At 46.5% G+C, this 14,238-nt stretch overlaps 1 protein-coding gene across 2 annotated transcripts in view; it reads left to right on the forward strand.

Annotated features, from left to right (window-relative positions):
- The first annotated feature begins 2,005 nt into the window (after positions 1-2,005).
- Positions 2,006-14,238, forward strand: part of nuf2 (UF2 component of NDC80 kinetochore complex) — a 35,368-nt gene continuing 23,135 nt past the window's right edge. The window contains exons 1-5 of one of the 2 annotated variants that reach the window (XM_055642312.1): positions 2,006-2,093; positions 8,174-8,204; positions 9,345-9,469; positions 10,042-10,116; positions 12,279-12,355. In XM_055642312.1, the coding sequence (XP_055498287.1) occupies positions 9,350-9,469; positions 10,042-10,116; positions 12,279-12,355 (272 nt within the window). In that variant the 5' untranslated portion in view covers positions 2,006-2,093; positions 8,174-8,204; positions 9,345-9,349. Of the gene's footprint in view, positions 2,170-8,173; positions 8,205-9,344; positions 9,470-10,041; positions 10,117-12,278; positions 12,356-14,238 lie in introns of both variants that reach the window. The other variant, XM_055642311.1, reaches the window with a different exon arrangement.

Genomic DNA, 14,238 nt, shown 5'->3' on the forward strand with positions numbered 1-14,238 from the left:
GAGATTATTAATAAAATAATGCAAAATTCAATAAATTATCTGTGTATAGTATGCTTACAGGCCTATTGTGCAGCAACCACTCTTGACCCTGGCCTCAACTAATAATAATAATAATTATAATAATAATATCTTTTATTGTCATTGCACGTCAGTGCAACGAGATTTAGTATGCAGCTCCAACCGATGAAAAAGAAAAGTAAAATAAATAAATAAGCTGTGTGTCGAGACCATCCGAGGGAGACAGTCCATGGGGGGTGGGGGGGCACTCAGCAGGGCCGGTTCAGAGCCGCTATAGCTCTGGGAATGAAGCTGTTTCTGAGTCTGGAGGTTCGGGGGTAGAAGGCCTTGTAACGTCTGCCGGAGGGAAGTAGTTCAAACAGTCCGTTACAAGGGTGTGAGGAGTCTTTATGGATGCTGACGGAGCTGACGAATTATGGAGTGTTTTTGGTTGCACATTGGGGTTATGATTTTATATAGTTTTGGCTTATTATATATTATCTGTATATATTGTGTTTAAAGACCTGAAGTAAGTAAGAATTGCAGTTTCACTGTTGGTATCCATCACAATTAAAGTAGTGACTCTTGTGTTTACAGGCCTGTTATGCAGCAAGAATAGTGTACAGTAGCTTTGAGCGTGAGAATCACACATTCGAATAAACTGTCACGCCCTCACGCTGATCAGAAATTTCTCACGCTCTGTGGTGAGAAATTCTGCGATCAACGAAAATTTCAAAACTCAGATAAACTGCATGGTCCGCGGGTGTTGGAGAGCCGGGGTTGAGGGAGGGATGGAAGCAGCTAGCGGATACGGTTGCGGGGAGTCGGGGCTGACGAGTGTTTGCGGGGCTGGCGAGTCGCTAGCTGCAGTTCCGGCCATGGAGCAGTGCAAGAGTCCCGAGCTGTCGGAGGCGTCAGAAGCGTTGCGCCGCTGCTGCGAGAGTCTCTGTGCCGAAGGCACACAGCATCAAGGACCACAGCCACCCAGCACGCAGGCTGTTCTCCTTGTTACTGCAGACGATACAGGCTGCACGTGCCACCAGACTTAAGAACAATTTTTATCACCATGACATCAGGCTTCTGAACTAATAAACATATCATATATATTGATTATTTTATTTATTATTGTCTTTTATTTACCAAAGGTACACAAAAATGCTGGAGAAACTCAGCGGGTGCAGCAGCATCTATGGAGCGAAAGAAATAGGGGACGTTTCGGGCCGAAACCCTTTACCAATGTCACTTTTACCTTATCTTTTTTTATCTTAATTTTATTCTGGTAATATTATTGCTGAGGTGACCCGTTGTCTTGTCAAACACATTTCATTGTACCATTGACTCTGTGTTAACCTACATATGACAAATAAAAAACTGAACTGAACTGAACCTGGAGGGCCTGGAGGAAACCCACGTGGTTGCAAGGAGAATGAGCAAATTCTGCAGACAGCACTGGAGATCAGGGTCGAACTCGGGTCTGTGTGTTGCCACTTTGTTTCCAGGCCTGTTATGTTACTGCAACTCAAACGCCGAGGAACAAAGGTGATTACAAAGAATGGTGGATACTACCTGGTCGATCACTGGTACTGACCTCCCTGCCATCGATGGGATCTTTCGGAGATAAGGAATGGATGAATAGAGGCCCTTCTTCAGACTGAGAGTCAGAGGAGAGGGAGACCAGAGACATGGAAGGGTAAGGTGTGAAACGAGAGATGAATGCAAACGGTGATAAGGTAATGTATTAGTAAAGAAGTGCAGATGCTGGTTTATACCGAAGGTAGACACACAAAATGCTGGAGTAACTCAGCGGGGCAGGCAGCATCTCTGGATAGATTCCTTTTTCTCCAGAGATGCTGCCTGACCCGCTGAGTTACTGCAGCATTTCGTGGACATTCGGTGTACTTACTCCAGCATCTGCAGTCCCTTCCTGCCCAAGAATGGAATGGATCATTGTTTGGCTGCACTTCCTTGTTGTGGTCCAAGCGACGCAAGAGCGCGATGATCTCACCGGTGAGGTCACGGCGTCTGGCAGTTGACGTCGAAGGCGCCAAAGTTGAATGGTGGAGTCAGAGCGCGGCGGCGGCGGGCGGCGGGTGAAGGTACCGGTCACTGCGGGCGGGGGTGTGAGGGCGGCCGGAGCACCCGAGGCAACCGGACACCGTGTGTCCGCGGCAAGTAACCCATCCTATCGCCCCTTTTGCAGAAGCCGCCAGCGCTTTGTTGCCCTATTTGTCTGAGGCATCTGCCTATTACTCCTCGAATTGTGCAGACGCGGTGATAAAAATCACTCCGCATCCGCCGACGTTGTGGATGGATTTTAAAGAACTAAATCACCTCTCACCTCGGCGGGGCGGGTCCGGGCCGGGCGCGGGCGGGGGGGGGTACGTGTCGCAGCTGGCAGAGCCGATGCCGGCACCCCTGCCCTTGTGCGCATGCTCGGACGGCGCCGGTAACGGGGATCGGTGTTACCGCGCATGCTCCGCCGGCCCGGTCGAGAGCCGGCGCCGCTGCCATGGAGAGCCGGCAGCCGGTCGCCCGCATGCTCAGTTGGTCAGCAGCCGGCCTGACGTCATGGCCAAGAGCCAATACATCTAGAGTCATGCAGATGCAGCACAGACCGTTCTAGATGCACTATTTACACGTCCCATTTTTATTAGACAAGTAGGCCATTCGGCCCCTCGAGCCAGCACCACCATTCAATGTGATCATGGCTGATTATCCCCAATCAGTACCCTGTTCCTGCCTTCTCCCCATATCCCCTGACTCCGCTATCTTTAAGAGCCCTATCTAGCTCTCTCTTGAAAGCATCTAGAGCACCCTCTGAGGCAGAGAATTCCAGACTCGCCACCCTCTGTGAGAAAACGTTTTTTCTCATCTCCGTTCTAAACAGTTTAACCCCTGATTCTGGACTCCCCCAACATTGGGAACATGTTTCCTGCATCTAGCGTGTCCAAACCCTTAATAATCTAAAATGTTTCAATAAGATGCCCTCGCATCCTTCTAAATTCCAGAGTATACAAGCCCAGCCGCTCCATTCTACCAACATATGACAGTCTTGCCATCCCGGGAATTAACCTGGTGAACCTGCGCTGCACTCCCTCGATAGCAAGAATGTCCTTCCTCAAGTTGGGAGACCAGAACTGGCCACAATACTTCAGATATGGTTAAGAAGGAACTGCAGATGCTGGAAAATGGAAGGTAGACAAAAGTGCTGGAGAAACTTAGCGGGTGCCTCAGAGGAAGGGTTTTGGCCCGAAACGTTGCCTATTTCCTTCGCTCCATGGATGCTGCTGCACGCGCTGAGCTTCTCCAGCACTTTGCTCCCATACTCAACTCCTCCTGTTATGAAGGCCAACATGCCATTTGCTTTCATCACTGCCTGCTGTACCAGCATGCTGGTGCATTAGTCCCATTTGCCCATTAGTGGTTGACCTGTCTCCCTCTAAACCTTTCATAGCCACTTACTGGTCGCAGTGTCTGGCCAGTGCAATGTAAAGTCTGATTAAAGATAGTTTAACCTCTCATTCTTTAGCTCCCATTGGTGTCTGGTCGAAATGGTTCAATTTTAAGATTCCAGTTCTGAATTTTTAATCCATTCAAAGTCTTGCTCCTCTGTAATTCTTCCAGCCACCCATGCCCGGGACTCTGACCCATTGAAAACCCTGTGATTGACTCAAAACTCACTAGAAAACGATATGGGAGTGGGCTCAAAATGCAGGATCTCGACCCGAAACATCACCCATTCCTTCTATCCAGAGATTCTGCCTGCCCCGCTGAGTTACTCCAGCATTTTGTGTCTTCTTCTTTTCGTGCCTTTGAAGCTGGTTGGTTATATGACAGTTTCCCATTCCTTTATACAGTCCTTTGCGTTTTTATTGAACACTGCAAGATCCTTTGGGCTGCACTGGTTGGGTAGTAGGGGGCAGACAAAGCAGTGCTGCATTGTATGGTCCTCTTCTCCACATTCACAGGTGGTTTGGCCAGTTTCATAGCCCCATCTGGCCATCTTGTATTGTATTCTTGTATTGTATTCAAATTTTATTGTCGTTGCCTCACTTTGAGACAACGAAATGAATTTCCCGTACAGCAGTATCGTTAAAAAAAATCACAAGAAAAATAATAAAAATAAATAATAAATAAATAATAAAACATATTAAAAAATAAAATTGAAATTGAATTATCAAATTTAACAAAAGCACAAACGGGAAAACCTGGTCCTGCACTGCACAACATCGATAGCAAGAATGGCTTCCCAAGTTGGAGGAAGGCACCATAGTCAGATATGGCCAGCCTGCCCCTCCGTGGAAAATGGAAGGTAGTCGGGGCCTTCCGAGCACCTAGCGGGTCGCCTCAGAGGAAGGGTTTTGGCCCGATGTTCACCTATTTCCCCTCACGCCGGGCTGGTGGAACGCTGACGCGCCGAGCTTCCCGACTTTGAGCATCCTCCTCCTCCTCCTGTTATGGACCTCCAACATGCCAGCCGCCTTCATCACTGCCGGCTGTCCGCATGCTGGTGCATTCCACAGGCCGAGCTGGGCTGTCTCGCAGGACCCCATGACTTACCGGTTGTCAGCGCCGCCCGCATTGGAGCTCGATTAAAATACCGCAGCTCCTTTAGCTCCCATTGGTGTTGGTCGAAATGGCAGCTTTTAAGATTCCAGTTCACTCCGGGCTCCAGACGGCGACCCCCGGTAAGGCATCGCCACCCCCCGCGATGTTCCAGCGCTGTGATTGACTCCCGCCGCTGAAAAGGATCTGGGAGTGGGCTCAAAATGCAGGATCTCGCCGAAACAATCCAGGTAGGCTATCCCGCTGTGGGGGGGGGGGGGAGTTACGCCACTCAAATAATCTTCTTCGCGTCCTCACCTGGAAGTTATATGAAGTCCCGGTATCCCCACAGTCCGTGCCCTCTTCCCCCACATAAAAAAACCTTTGGGCTGCACAAAAAAATACACTTTTAACATAACAAAATAAACAAAAAAACAAAAAGATACCGGGCTGTAGGTGGAGGCTGCTGGCACCAGCGCCACTGGCAGCTTTTGATCGCCCTGTTCCTGTTCTCAGGCGGTTGAGCGTCTTCCACTGGACCCATGGTGCTTCTGAGCCTGGAGGGAGGGCTTCAGAAGGAGGGATACCCATGTCAGTAGGAGGGGGGGTCGTCCTCATGCCTTTTTGTCCATAGTTGGAGTCTGGTTTCTTCCCGTGATGCTATTAGGGGCTGGACATGGCTGAGAAAGCTTCTCCTGGACTTCAGCCGTTGGGCTGGGGGTACACGTCCGTAGAGGAGGTGGCGTTCATCACTCGTGGTCTTGGTCATCTCTACTCGGCTGGCGACTTCCCGTCTCACATCGGCAGGGGCAATGCCAGCGAGGAGGTGCAGGTTGTTTATGTTGGTGGGCTTTAAGCAGCCAGTGATTGAGCGTCAGGTGTTATTGAACACTGGGTCTAGTTTCTTGGCATGGGATGATCTCTCCCAAACAGGACACGCATACTCCGCAGAGGAGTAGCACGGGGCCAGAGCAGTAGATCTTAATGTGTGTGCTGTGGCTCCCCATTTGGAGTTGGTCAGCTTCCGGAGGATGTTATTTCGGGAGTTAACATTCAGTTTGGTGTTTTTGACGTGTTCCTTATAGGAGAGAGTGCGATCCAGTGTTACACCGAGGTAGACAGGGTTGGTGCAGTGCTCAAGAGGTGTTCCAGACCATGTGATGTTAAGGGGTCTGTTTGCTTCCCGGTTCCTGAGACGGAACGAGCAGGCTTGGGTCTTCGCAGGGTTTGCGTGTAGGTGGTTGCGCTCGTAGTAGAGGTGTTGCTCATCTAGGACTGAGGTGAGATTCGCTTCTACAGCTTCAAACGTACTCTCTTGGGATGTTACACAGAGGTCGTCGGCGTAGATGAACCGCTCAGTGTTCTGGTCCATTGGCTGGTCACTGGTGTAGATGTTATATAGTAGTGGAGCCAGCACACTACCTCGAGGCAAGCCATTCCATTGTCGTCACCAGCGACTTTGCTTGTTGTTAAGGACAACATGGAAGCGCCTATCTTTCAGGAGGGCTCTGATGAGGTCCGTGAGTGCCAGGTCTTTGGTATTCTCCAAGATCTTTTTTAGGAGGAGGCGGTGATTCACAGTGTCAAACGCGGCAGACAGATCAACAAAGACGGCTCCTGTCACCAGTCCTTTCTGGAACCCCTTCAATGTGCTGTGTGAGATTCAGAAGTTGACTTGTTGTGGATTTGCCAGGTCGGAATCCAGCTTGTTGAGGGATGATGGCTGGTTCAGCGACTGGGGCAAGCCTGTTGAGGATCAGGCGCTCAAACAGCTTGTATGGGTGGCATAGCAGGGAGATTGGGCGGAAGCTCTTTGCATATGCTGGATGTTTACCAGGATTTAGAAGAGCGATGATTTTGGTTTTCCTCCAGATCTTTGGGATGTTTCTTGTCAGCATGCAATTGTTCATCAGCTCAAGGACCCACTTCCGTGTCAGAGGTCCAAATTGCTTGATCTCCTCTGTGAAAATATTGTCCAGGCCAATGGCTTTGCCAGTCTTGAGGGCTTTGATGCTGATATTGAGCTCTTCAAGGGAGAACGGCTCAGTCAGTCCGGTGTTTTGGGAGTGCTGAAGTCGGTCTGCCTTTGGTCTTGGCTGTTTGGTGGTGGATTACCCGTTGAGCAGCAACTGATACGCAACTTGGTTGGCCGTGGTGGTATACTGTTGATGTGTTGATGGGTCATTGCTGATTTTTCAGATGAGGCTCCATGCCTTTTTGCTGTTTTTTGCCATATCAGTTGTCTCCAGTAGAGTTTGCCATTTCTGCTGGCAGCATTCTGATAGGGAGGTCATGAGTCTCTCACCTACTTCCATGGTGCTTTCAGCAAAGGGGTCAGATTCGTAGAGCTGTTGGTATTGCTCATATAGTTCGCTGCTTAGTGTCAAGGCCGGGGATGTATTGAGTGCGGCAGCCTCTCGGGATGTTCTCTTGGGCTGCCTGGTGCACTAACTTGGTGAAGATTTGATAGTATTTGGGTCTGCTGGAGGTGGGCGATCTTCCCTTCAAGATCTTCTTGGAAACCAGGCCAGTTCGCTTTCCCAAAGTTGAATCTTCTCTGGAAAGGAACTGTGGCTGGGGTAACTGCAGCATTGACTGTAAGGCCAATGGGGCGGTGTTGGGTTTTTGGCAGTGGCTTCAGTACCAGCTTCTTGCCCAATCCAGAGATGCTGTGGCTGACAAACGCGATATCAGGGTTGTAGCCGGCTTTCCATCGTCCGCTATTAAAGGACTTTGGTTGCTTGGCATCATGGATCAGGTAGATCTGGTTGGTTTTGGCCCATGCTTCCACTGCATCTCCATCAGCGTTGTTCCCAGCGTAACCCCAGTGTGAGCTGTGGCTGTTGAAGTCTCCAATCACTATCCTTGGTTTCCCAGATGATGGTATTTCTGGCATCAGGAAAGGTGTGGGAGGTGGCTTGTAGACGGAGGTGTTGGTAATTCCTCTGAGCTCAGCGGTTAGGACCTCAATGTTGTTTACATCGCTCTTTGATGTTGATTCGATGATTGTCCAGTTTTTTGCAAGCATGACGCTTCCATGTTTCTCATGTGGTCTTTCAATGAGGTTGGTCATGCCTTCCACTGGAGGGCGGGGATGTGCGCGGTGAGTTTCTTGGAGGCAGAGAATATCACACTGATGCTCTCTGCAGAGTTGGGCAACAAGTTCTTCTTTAGTTGCAGAGAGTCCTTCAACATTTAGAGATATGATGGTCAAAGCCGGCCTTGGGGGCGGGTGTTGGCCTCTCTTCCTGTTCCGGGCTGATGGGCTACTGCCATTTGTTAGGCTTCTGGACATCATTTGTCTTTCGGCTTTCGATTTGGCTTCAAAGTGTTTGGTAGAATTCGTAAGTAAATTTGGTGATATTACTTGACAGGGATCGTGAACGCTTCTACCTTGACCCCCATTTTGTGTCTATCTTTGGTGTAAACCAGCATCTGCGGTTCCTTCCAACACATCGTACTGGGGCCATTCAGTCATGTCACAATCTTGCTACTTGGATTAGTGGCAAATAATTGAATTTTACACTGGTATTCAAAGACTGTAATTTTGGCCATTAGTTGAATATAACACATGTAATGCTTTGAAAATTGAAGATTTTAATTGTGTATTTTATTACTTTGTTTTCTATAGTAAGAAGTATTTGAAAAGACTTTTAAACCACGTAAGCATGTTAACTTTTCCTTTTAATCTATCCCATTGTTCTACCGTGCAGGTGCATGAATAATTTATCTAGCATGCCACTGGATAAAAATGGATAAATCTGGACAGGGAAGCAAATTTGCAACATATTCAAAACATGTATATTTTGTTTTGATGAATATTTATATGTAATGCATATTTGCATTTAGTTGCAGACTACACCTTTTTTAATTGGGACAAAATGTTAAATTTCCCATAAGTAGTATTTTGAATCGAGGTGTCACTGTGTCATTAGTTGTGCATGCGATTATCTTTCAGAGTTAATAAGTCAGATGATATAAGTGGTATTATACAACTTGACATAATTTATGGCAAGCAATTTATGCTCAAAGGTATTAGAGTGCATCTGTCATTTAATTTCTAGATTGAACCTCATTAGATGTTTATCTGCTAGCTTCCCTGATCTTAATTTATTTCCCACATATCAATTTAGTCAACAAGATGAGGTTTTATGTAATATTCAGCGTTTATATTAACTTTAAATTTTTCATATCAGATTAAGTTGTGGATTAATGTCGATTTCCATGTAGACAAAAGATTACAAGATATTAAATATTTTTTGAACATTGCCAACTCTCATAGCTGGTATAGAGAACAAAACACAAAATGCAGGTGTAACTCGGCAGGTCAGGCAACATGGGTGACAATTTCGGAACCATTCGTCAGATTTTATAGTGGGGAGGGGGGGCAGAAAGTTGGAAAAGTGGTGGGGTCAGGAGAAAGCCTGGCATGGGATAGGTGAGGAGGGTTTTGATGGGTGTGGTAAGTGACGAAGGCTAGAGATGTAAAGGAGTCAAAAGGTGTCAAGTAAGGAGAGACGCGAAGAGAAATGTAAAGCCAGTGGGAGAGATATAGGTGGGAGGAGCTGGATAGCGGGAGAAATGGTTGTGCACCGAAGTTGGGGGAGCACATAAGAGAAGGGGTAGATATAGTTAATAATTGTGAGCAGACACAAAATGTTGGAGTAACTCAGCGGGACAGGCAGCATCTCTGGAGAGAAGGAATAGATGACGTTTTGGGTTGAGACCCTTTTAATAATTGTGACTTGGTTAACATGTTAAACAATGCCAATGTGAATTCTAAAATGCACTCTACTTTATAGCTGAAATGGAGGGGGAAAGAGTTGCCTTTCCTATTTGTAAATTGGATTATATTGTAAATTACTGTCGCAAACACATATTAAGTGGGCCAGAAGCTAGCAACGTTACCAAAGCTGACATTTCTAAGGTAAGCATTTTATAACATTTCTCTAAACTTCTGTAAAATCACTCATAGCCAAGAATGCATTGATTTATGAGGGCAAGAGCATTAAGAAGTGGAACATATATTTTTAAATGGAGCTGGAAAAGAATATGGCTCAAACCCTACATTCATTATTTTCATTGTTAGTTTTGATGTGCTGTTCCCTTGACACTTTTGAATACATTTTCAACTCTCTGAGATTAGAGAACAAAGTAGTCTGTTTCTTACAGCATTCATGCAACCTTAGAATATTTGAACATTTTACTATGTACTACTCATATTGAGATAGGTGTCCAGCTGTTTCAAAGAGAGTTTCTTGGTTGTAAAATATGAATTGAGATGCATAATGGAAATAATTCTAAGTATATTTTGATAATATTCTAGAAAATAATTTTACATGTACTGGTTCATGAATAATTGTCATTTATGTACATTTTGAATTCTTATTTGTAAAAGTAGATCATGCTAATACTGGCTTGCTTGAAAATGTCATATTTGAACTTGCTTGCAATGTAATATGAATGGGGAAAAAAAAAAACTTTTTTTTGTTTCAATAGCCAGAGGTTGTGCAGTGCTTGTACATGAGAACTCTGCAGTATATTTTCGATGCACGGCCAGATTGTTTCTGCATGGTGAGTAAACATTAGCAAGAATAATGCATACAATATATATTTATGTTCTTGACTCTGTGTACCATCCATTACACGTTGGCATGATTGGCTTGATTATCAGTGTAATAAGTGAAAATTGATAATACAGGTGCACAACCTTTTATCCGAAAGCCTTGGGACCAGACACTTTTCGTAATTCGGAATTTTTCGGCTTTCGGAATGGAAGATTTTTAGCGTAGATTTTAACGGCTGGCTCAGTGGTAGAGTGCTCGGCTCATATCCGCAAGGTCGCGAGTTTGCGCCTCGATCCTGGCAGTTACTCGATCGCGAGTTTGAGTCTTCAATGTAGTTTTTTCTTGCAGAATAGGAGAGAATAGGGAGGGTTAGGCTGGGATCATGCTCTGCGAGATGATCTTAGTGCGGGAGACAAGTGTAGGAGAGGTGTACTGACTGTGTGGGCAGAACTTTGGAAGTGATTGCCCACCATTCTCAAAAGCCGCTGTGTCTACCTGTCCCTAGGATAGCAGGGGGCGATCAAACAGCACAATATCCCCCTCCCCCTCCAACTCCAGAGGAATCCGCTCCCCGATGGGCCGCTACGGCGACAAGTGGCAGTTCGCCCACAGCCCGAGCTGCGCCACCCCGAGAACAAGACGTACTTGCACACCATCAGCTTCTCTGTATCCCTCTGGAGTTGGAGCGGGGCTGGGCTGCAATTGCTGATCTGGGATCTCCGTGCTTGCAGTGCAGGCCTGGGGGTTGGTGTCCTGATGAGCAGGCGCAGCTCGGGCTGTGGGCGAACTGCCACTTGTTGCCGTATCGGCCCATCGGGGAGCGGCTTCTGGTGGCCCTGGCGTCTCCGGCCAAAAGAGAAGGTGAGGGTATATTGTGCGGGAGGGTTAATAATTGACAATCTGCTGCTGCCTGCCCGCTGAGTTAAAAAGTTCCCACGGTAGACTCACGATACACAGTGTATCGTGAGTCTTGCGTGGGAACTTTTTAACTAACTCCCTTCAGTTTCACCCCCCTACACCCCTCTGCTTCCCGGCCTCCCTCCCCTCTCCAGCTCCCCGCCCCCCGCCCATTGCACCGTCCAGGGGGGGGCAAGGGCGGTACAGTGGCAGTTCCCAGTCTCAGTTCCTCCTGTCCAGGGGGGTGCTTGCCGGAGACGTCAGGACCTGGACAGGACACTGGGAACCCACTCCCCGATGGGCCACTACAGCGACAAGTGGCAGTTCGCCCACAGCCCGAGCTGCGCCCCCTCATCCGCAACTCGGGTTCCTCTGGAGTTGGAACGGGGCTGGGCTAGAGTTGCTGCTGGCTGTGAGTCTCTGGGGAGGGAAAGGGGTCACACACATGGCCGGAAAGCAGAGGGGTGTAGGTGGGGTGAAACTGAAGGGAGCGACAATCTGCTGCTGCCTGCCCGCTGAGTTAAAAAGTTCCCACGCAAGACTCGCGATACACTGTGTATCGTCAGTCTACTGTGGGAACTTTTTAACTCAGCGGGCAGGCAGCAGCAGATTGTCAATTATTAACCCTCCCGCGCAATATACCCTCACCTTCTCTTTTATGAATGGGGATTTAGTTCCCCTTTCTTCGAAGACCGACCGGAGGTTCCGCTGTCACCTCTGCGGGCCGCCCTCGGTGAACGTCTACAAGGACCTTTCTTCAAGGACCGAAAAAATGTCCGCTATTCGGAGCTTTTCGTTATTTGGAATTTCGGATAAAAGGTTGTGCACCTGTAGTACAAGAATTGGTGCTTGCTACACAAGTACTTGATTATGGATATGAATATATTAAGTCCCACTTTAATGTACATTTGTTTATCCATAGAGTAATATATAAGCATTGATCTTCCTGACGTTAGTTAGACTTTGTGAACTTACTCTTTAATGCAGATAAAACACTCACTTTTATCTCTTTTCTTTTATACTTACCTATGTAACATCGGTTATTATTCCACTAGGGTCGATTGTGTTAAAATTTAGAGCCAGTAGTGATTCTTGCAGAATAACGTCTGCAGTGGTTGTATGAAATAATGTTTTACCTTATTAATCTTGCACTTTGACATTTAATCTTTGAAGAATATTTCTAGTTTTATATCATCTATAAGCCAACTTCTCAAATGAATTATTCAAATGGAATGCAAGGGACCTAAATCAATGCATCTGGTTTATCTATAGCTGCCTGGAGATGAAAACGTACCATATCCACAACTTTTTGAAAATTCTATCGCAACATTGAACCTGTATATTTGCATGTAAGTATCAAAGTGGTCCGACAGAATAAGGCATTTTGGGTAGCTGAGAATCCAAGTTGTTCAGACGAGTGTCTCCTGAAATATCTGGTTTGCCATGTTGTGACCAGTAAACTAAAACACTTGGAGACTAAAAGTGATGGATAGGAAAGGACTTTATTTGTCTCGACAAACAGACATGCTTTTCGTTTAGTTTAGAGATAGAGCGTGGAAACAGGCCCTTTGGCCCACCGAGTCTGGGCCGACCAATAATTCCAGTACACTAGCATTATCCAACACATTAAGATCAAATTTTACATTTTCCTAAAGCCAATTAATCTCCAAACCTGTACATCTTTGGAATATGGAATGAGAAAACCCACGCGTTTTGCGGACCACCTGCAGTCGGGATTGAAACCAGGTCTATAGCGCTGTAAGGTAGCAACTCTACTGTTGCACCACCTTTTGTAGACCATCTCACTAGAATCTCTCCAAAGACAAAGTACATTAAGTCTTTATGCGAATGGTATGTTAGCTTTCATTGCAAAAGGATTTGAGTATAGGAGCAGGGAGGTTCTACTGCAGTTGTACAGGGTCTTGGTGAGACCACACCTTGAGTATTGCGTACAGTTTTGGCCTCCAAATCTGAGGAAGGACATTATTGCCATAGAGGGAGTGCAGAGAAGGTTCACCAGACTGATCCCTGGGATGTCAGGACTGTCTTATGAAGAAAGACTGGATAGACTTGGTTTATACTCTCTAGAATTTAGGAGATTGAGAGGGGATCTTATAGAAACTTACAAAATTCTTAAGGGGTTGGACAGGCTAGATGCAGGAAGATTGTTCCCGATGTTGGGGAAGTCCAGGACAAGGGGTCATAGCTTAAGGATAAGGGGGAAATCCTTTAAAACCGAGGCGAGAATAACTTTTTTCACACAGAGAGTGGTGAATCTGTGGAACTCTGCCGCAGAGGGTAGTCGAGGACACAGTTCATTGGCTATATTTAAGAGGGAGTTAGATGTGGCCCTTGTGGCTAAGGGGATCAGGGGTATGGAGAGAAGGCAGGTACGGGATACTGAGTTGGATGATCAGCCATGATCATATTGAATGGCGGTGCAGGCTCGAAGGGCCGAATGGCCTCCTCCTGCACCTAATTTCTATGTTCTATGTTTATATGTTTATGCTCTTAAGAACAAAGATAAGTGATTCAATATAATTCAATAGCTTCTTCAGTGATGTTTGCTTCTATATTTTGAGAGCAACAAATGGATAATGTGAGTACTGAAAAGGCACTTCTGAATGTTCAAACTGGGACAAAGTATGGGACATGAATCGTCTAAAGGCTTCTCAGAACCTAGACACTCAAAATATACCTCATTTGTTGCAGGATTGAGGGGTGAGTCTCTGGATATGTAAAACATTTAAATAACAAAGCTATCACGCCCTGTCCTGAACTGTGTGTTAATTGGTAGGGAAATGCCATTCATGTTGTGCTAATACAGAAGACACAAGAGACTGAACCTTGAGCAAAAAAACAAAATGCTGGAAGAACCCAGTGGTCAGCAGGGATTTGTGGTGGAAAATGGTCAGAAAGTGTAAGGGATGGCCACTTAATACCTTCCCTGAGCTCATGATGAAGGTCTCAGTGAGGGCTAAGCATTCATATATTGTCCTTTCAGCTTGCGTTTACAAATGGGTTACACAGTCAAAATGTTTTTTTCCAAGGTGGAAATATCAAAAACTAGAGGGCACAGCTTTGAGGTGAGGGGGAGAGTTTAAAAGAGATGTGCGGGGCAAGTTTTTTTTAACATAGCGCTTGGTGCCTGGAAAGGCTACTGGGGGTAGGGGTGAAAGTGGAATGGATGGTTGAGGTTAAGAGGCTTTTAGTAAGGCAAGTGGATTTGGAG

The sequence above is a fragment of the Leucoraja erinacea genome, chromosome 10 (assembly GCF_028641065.1).
Source record: "Leucoraja erinacea ecotype New England chromosome 10, Leri_hhj_1, whole genome shotgun sequence".
In the NCBI taxonomy this organism is placed as follows: domain Eukaryota; kingdom Metazoa; phylum Chordata; class Chondrichthyes; order Rajiformes; family Rajidae; genus Leucoraja; species Leucoraja erinaceus.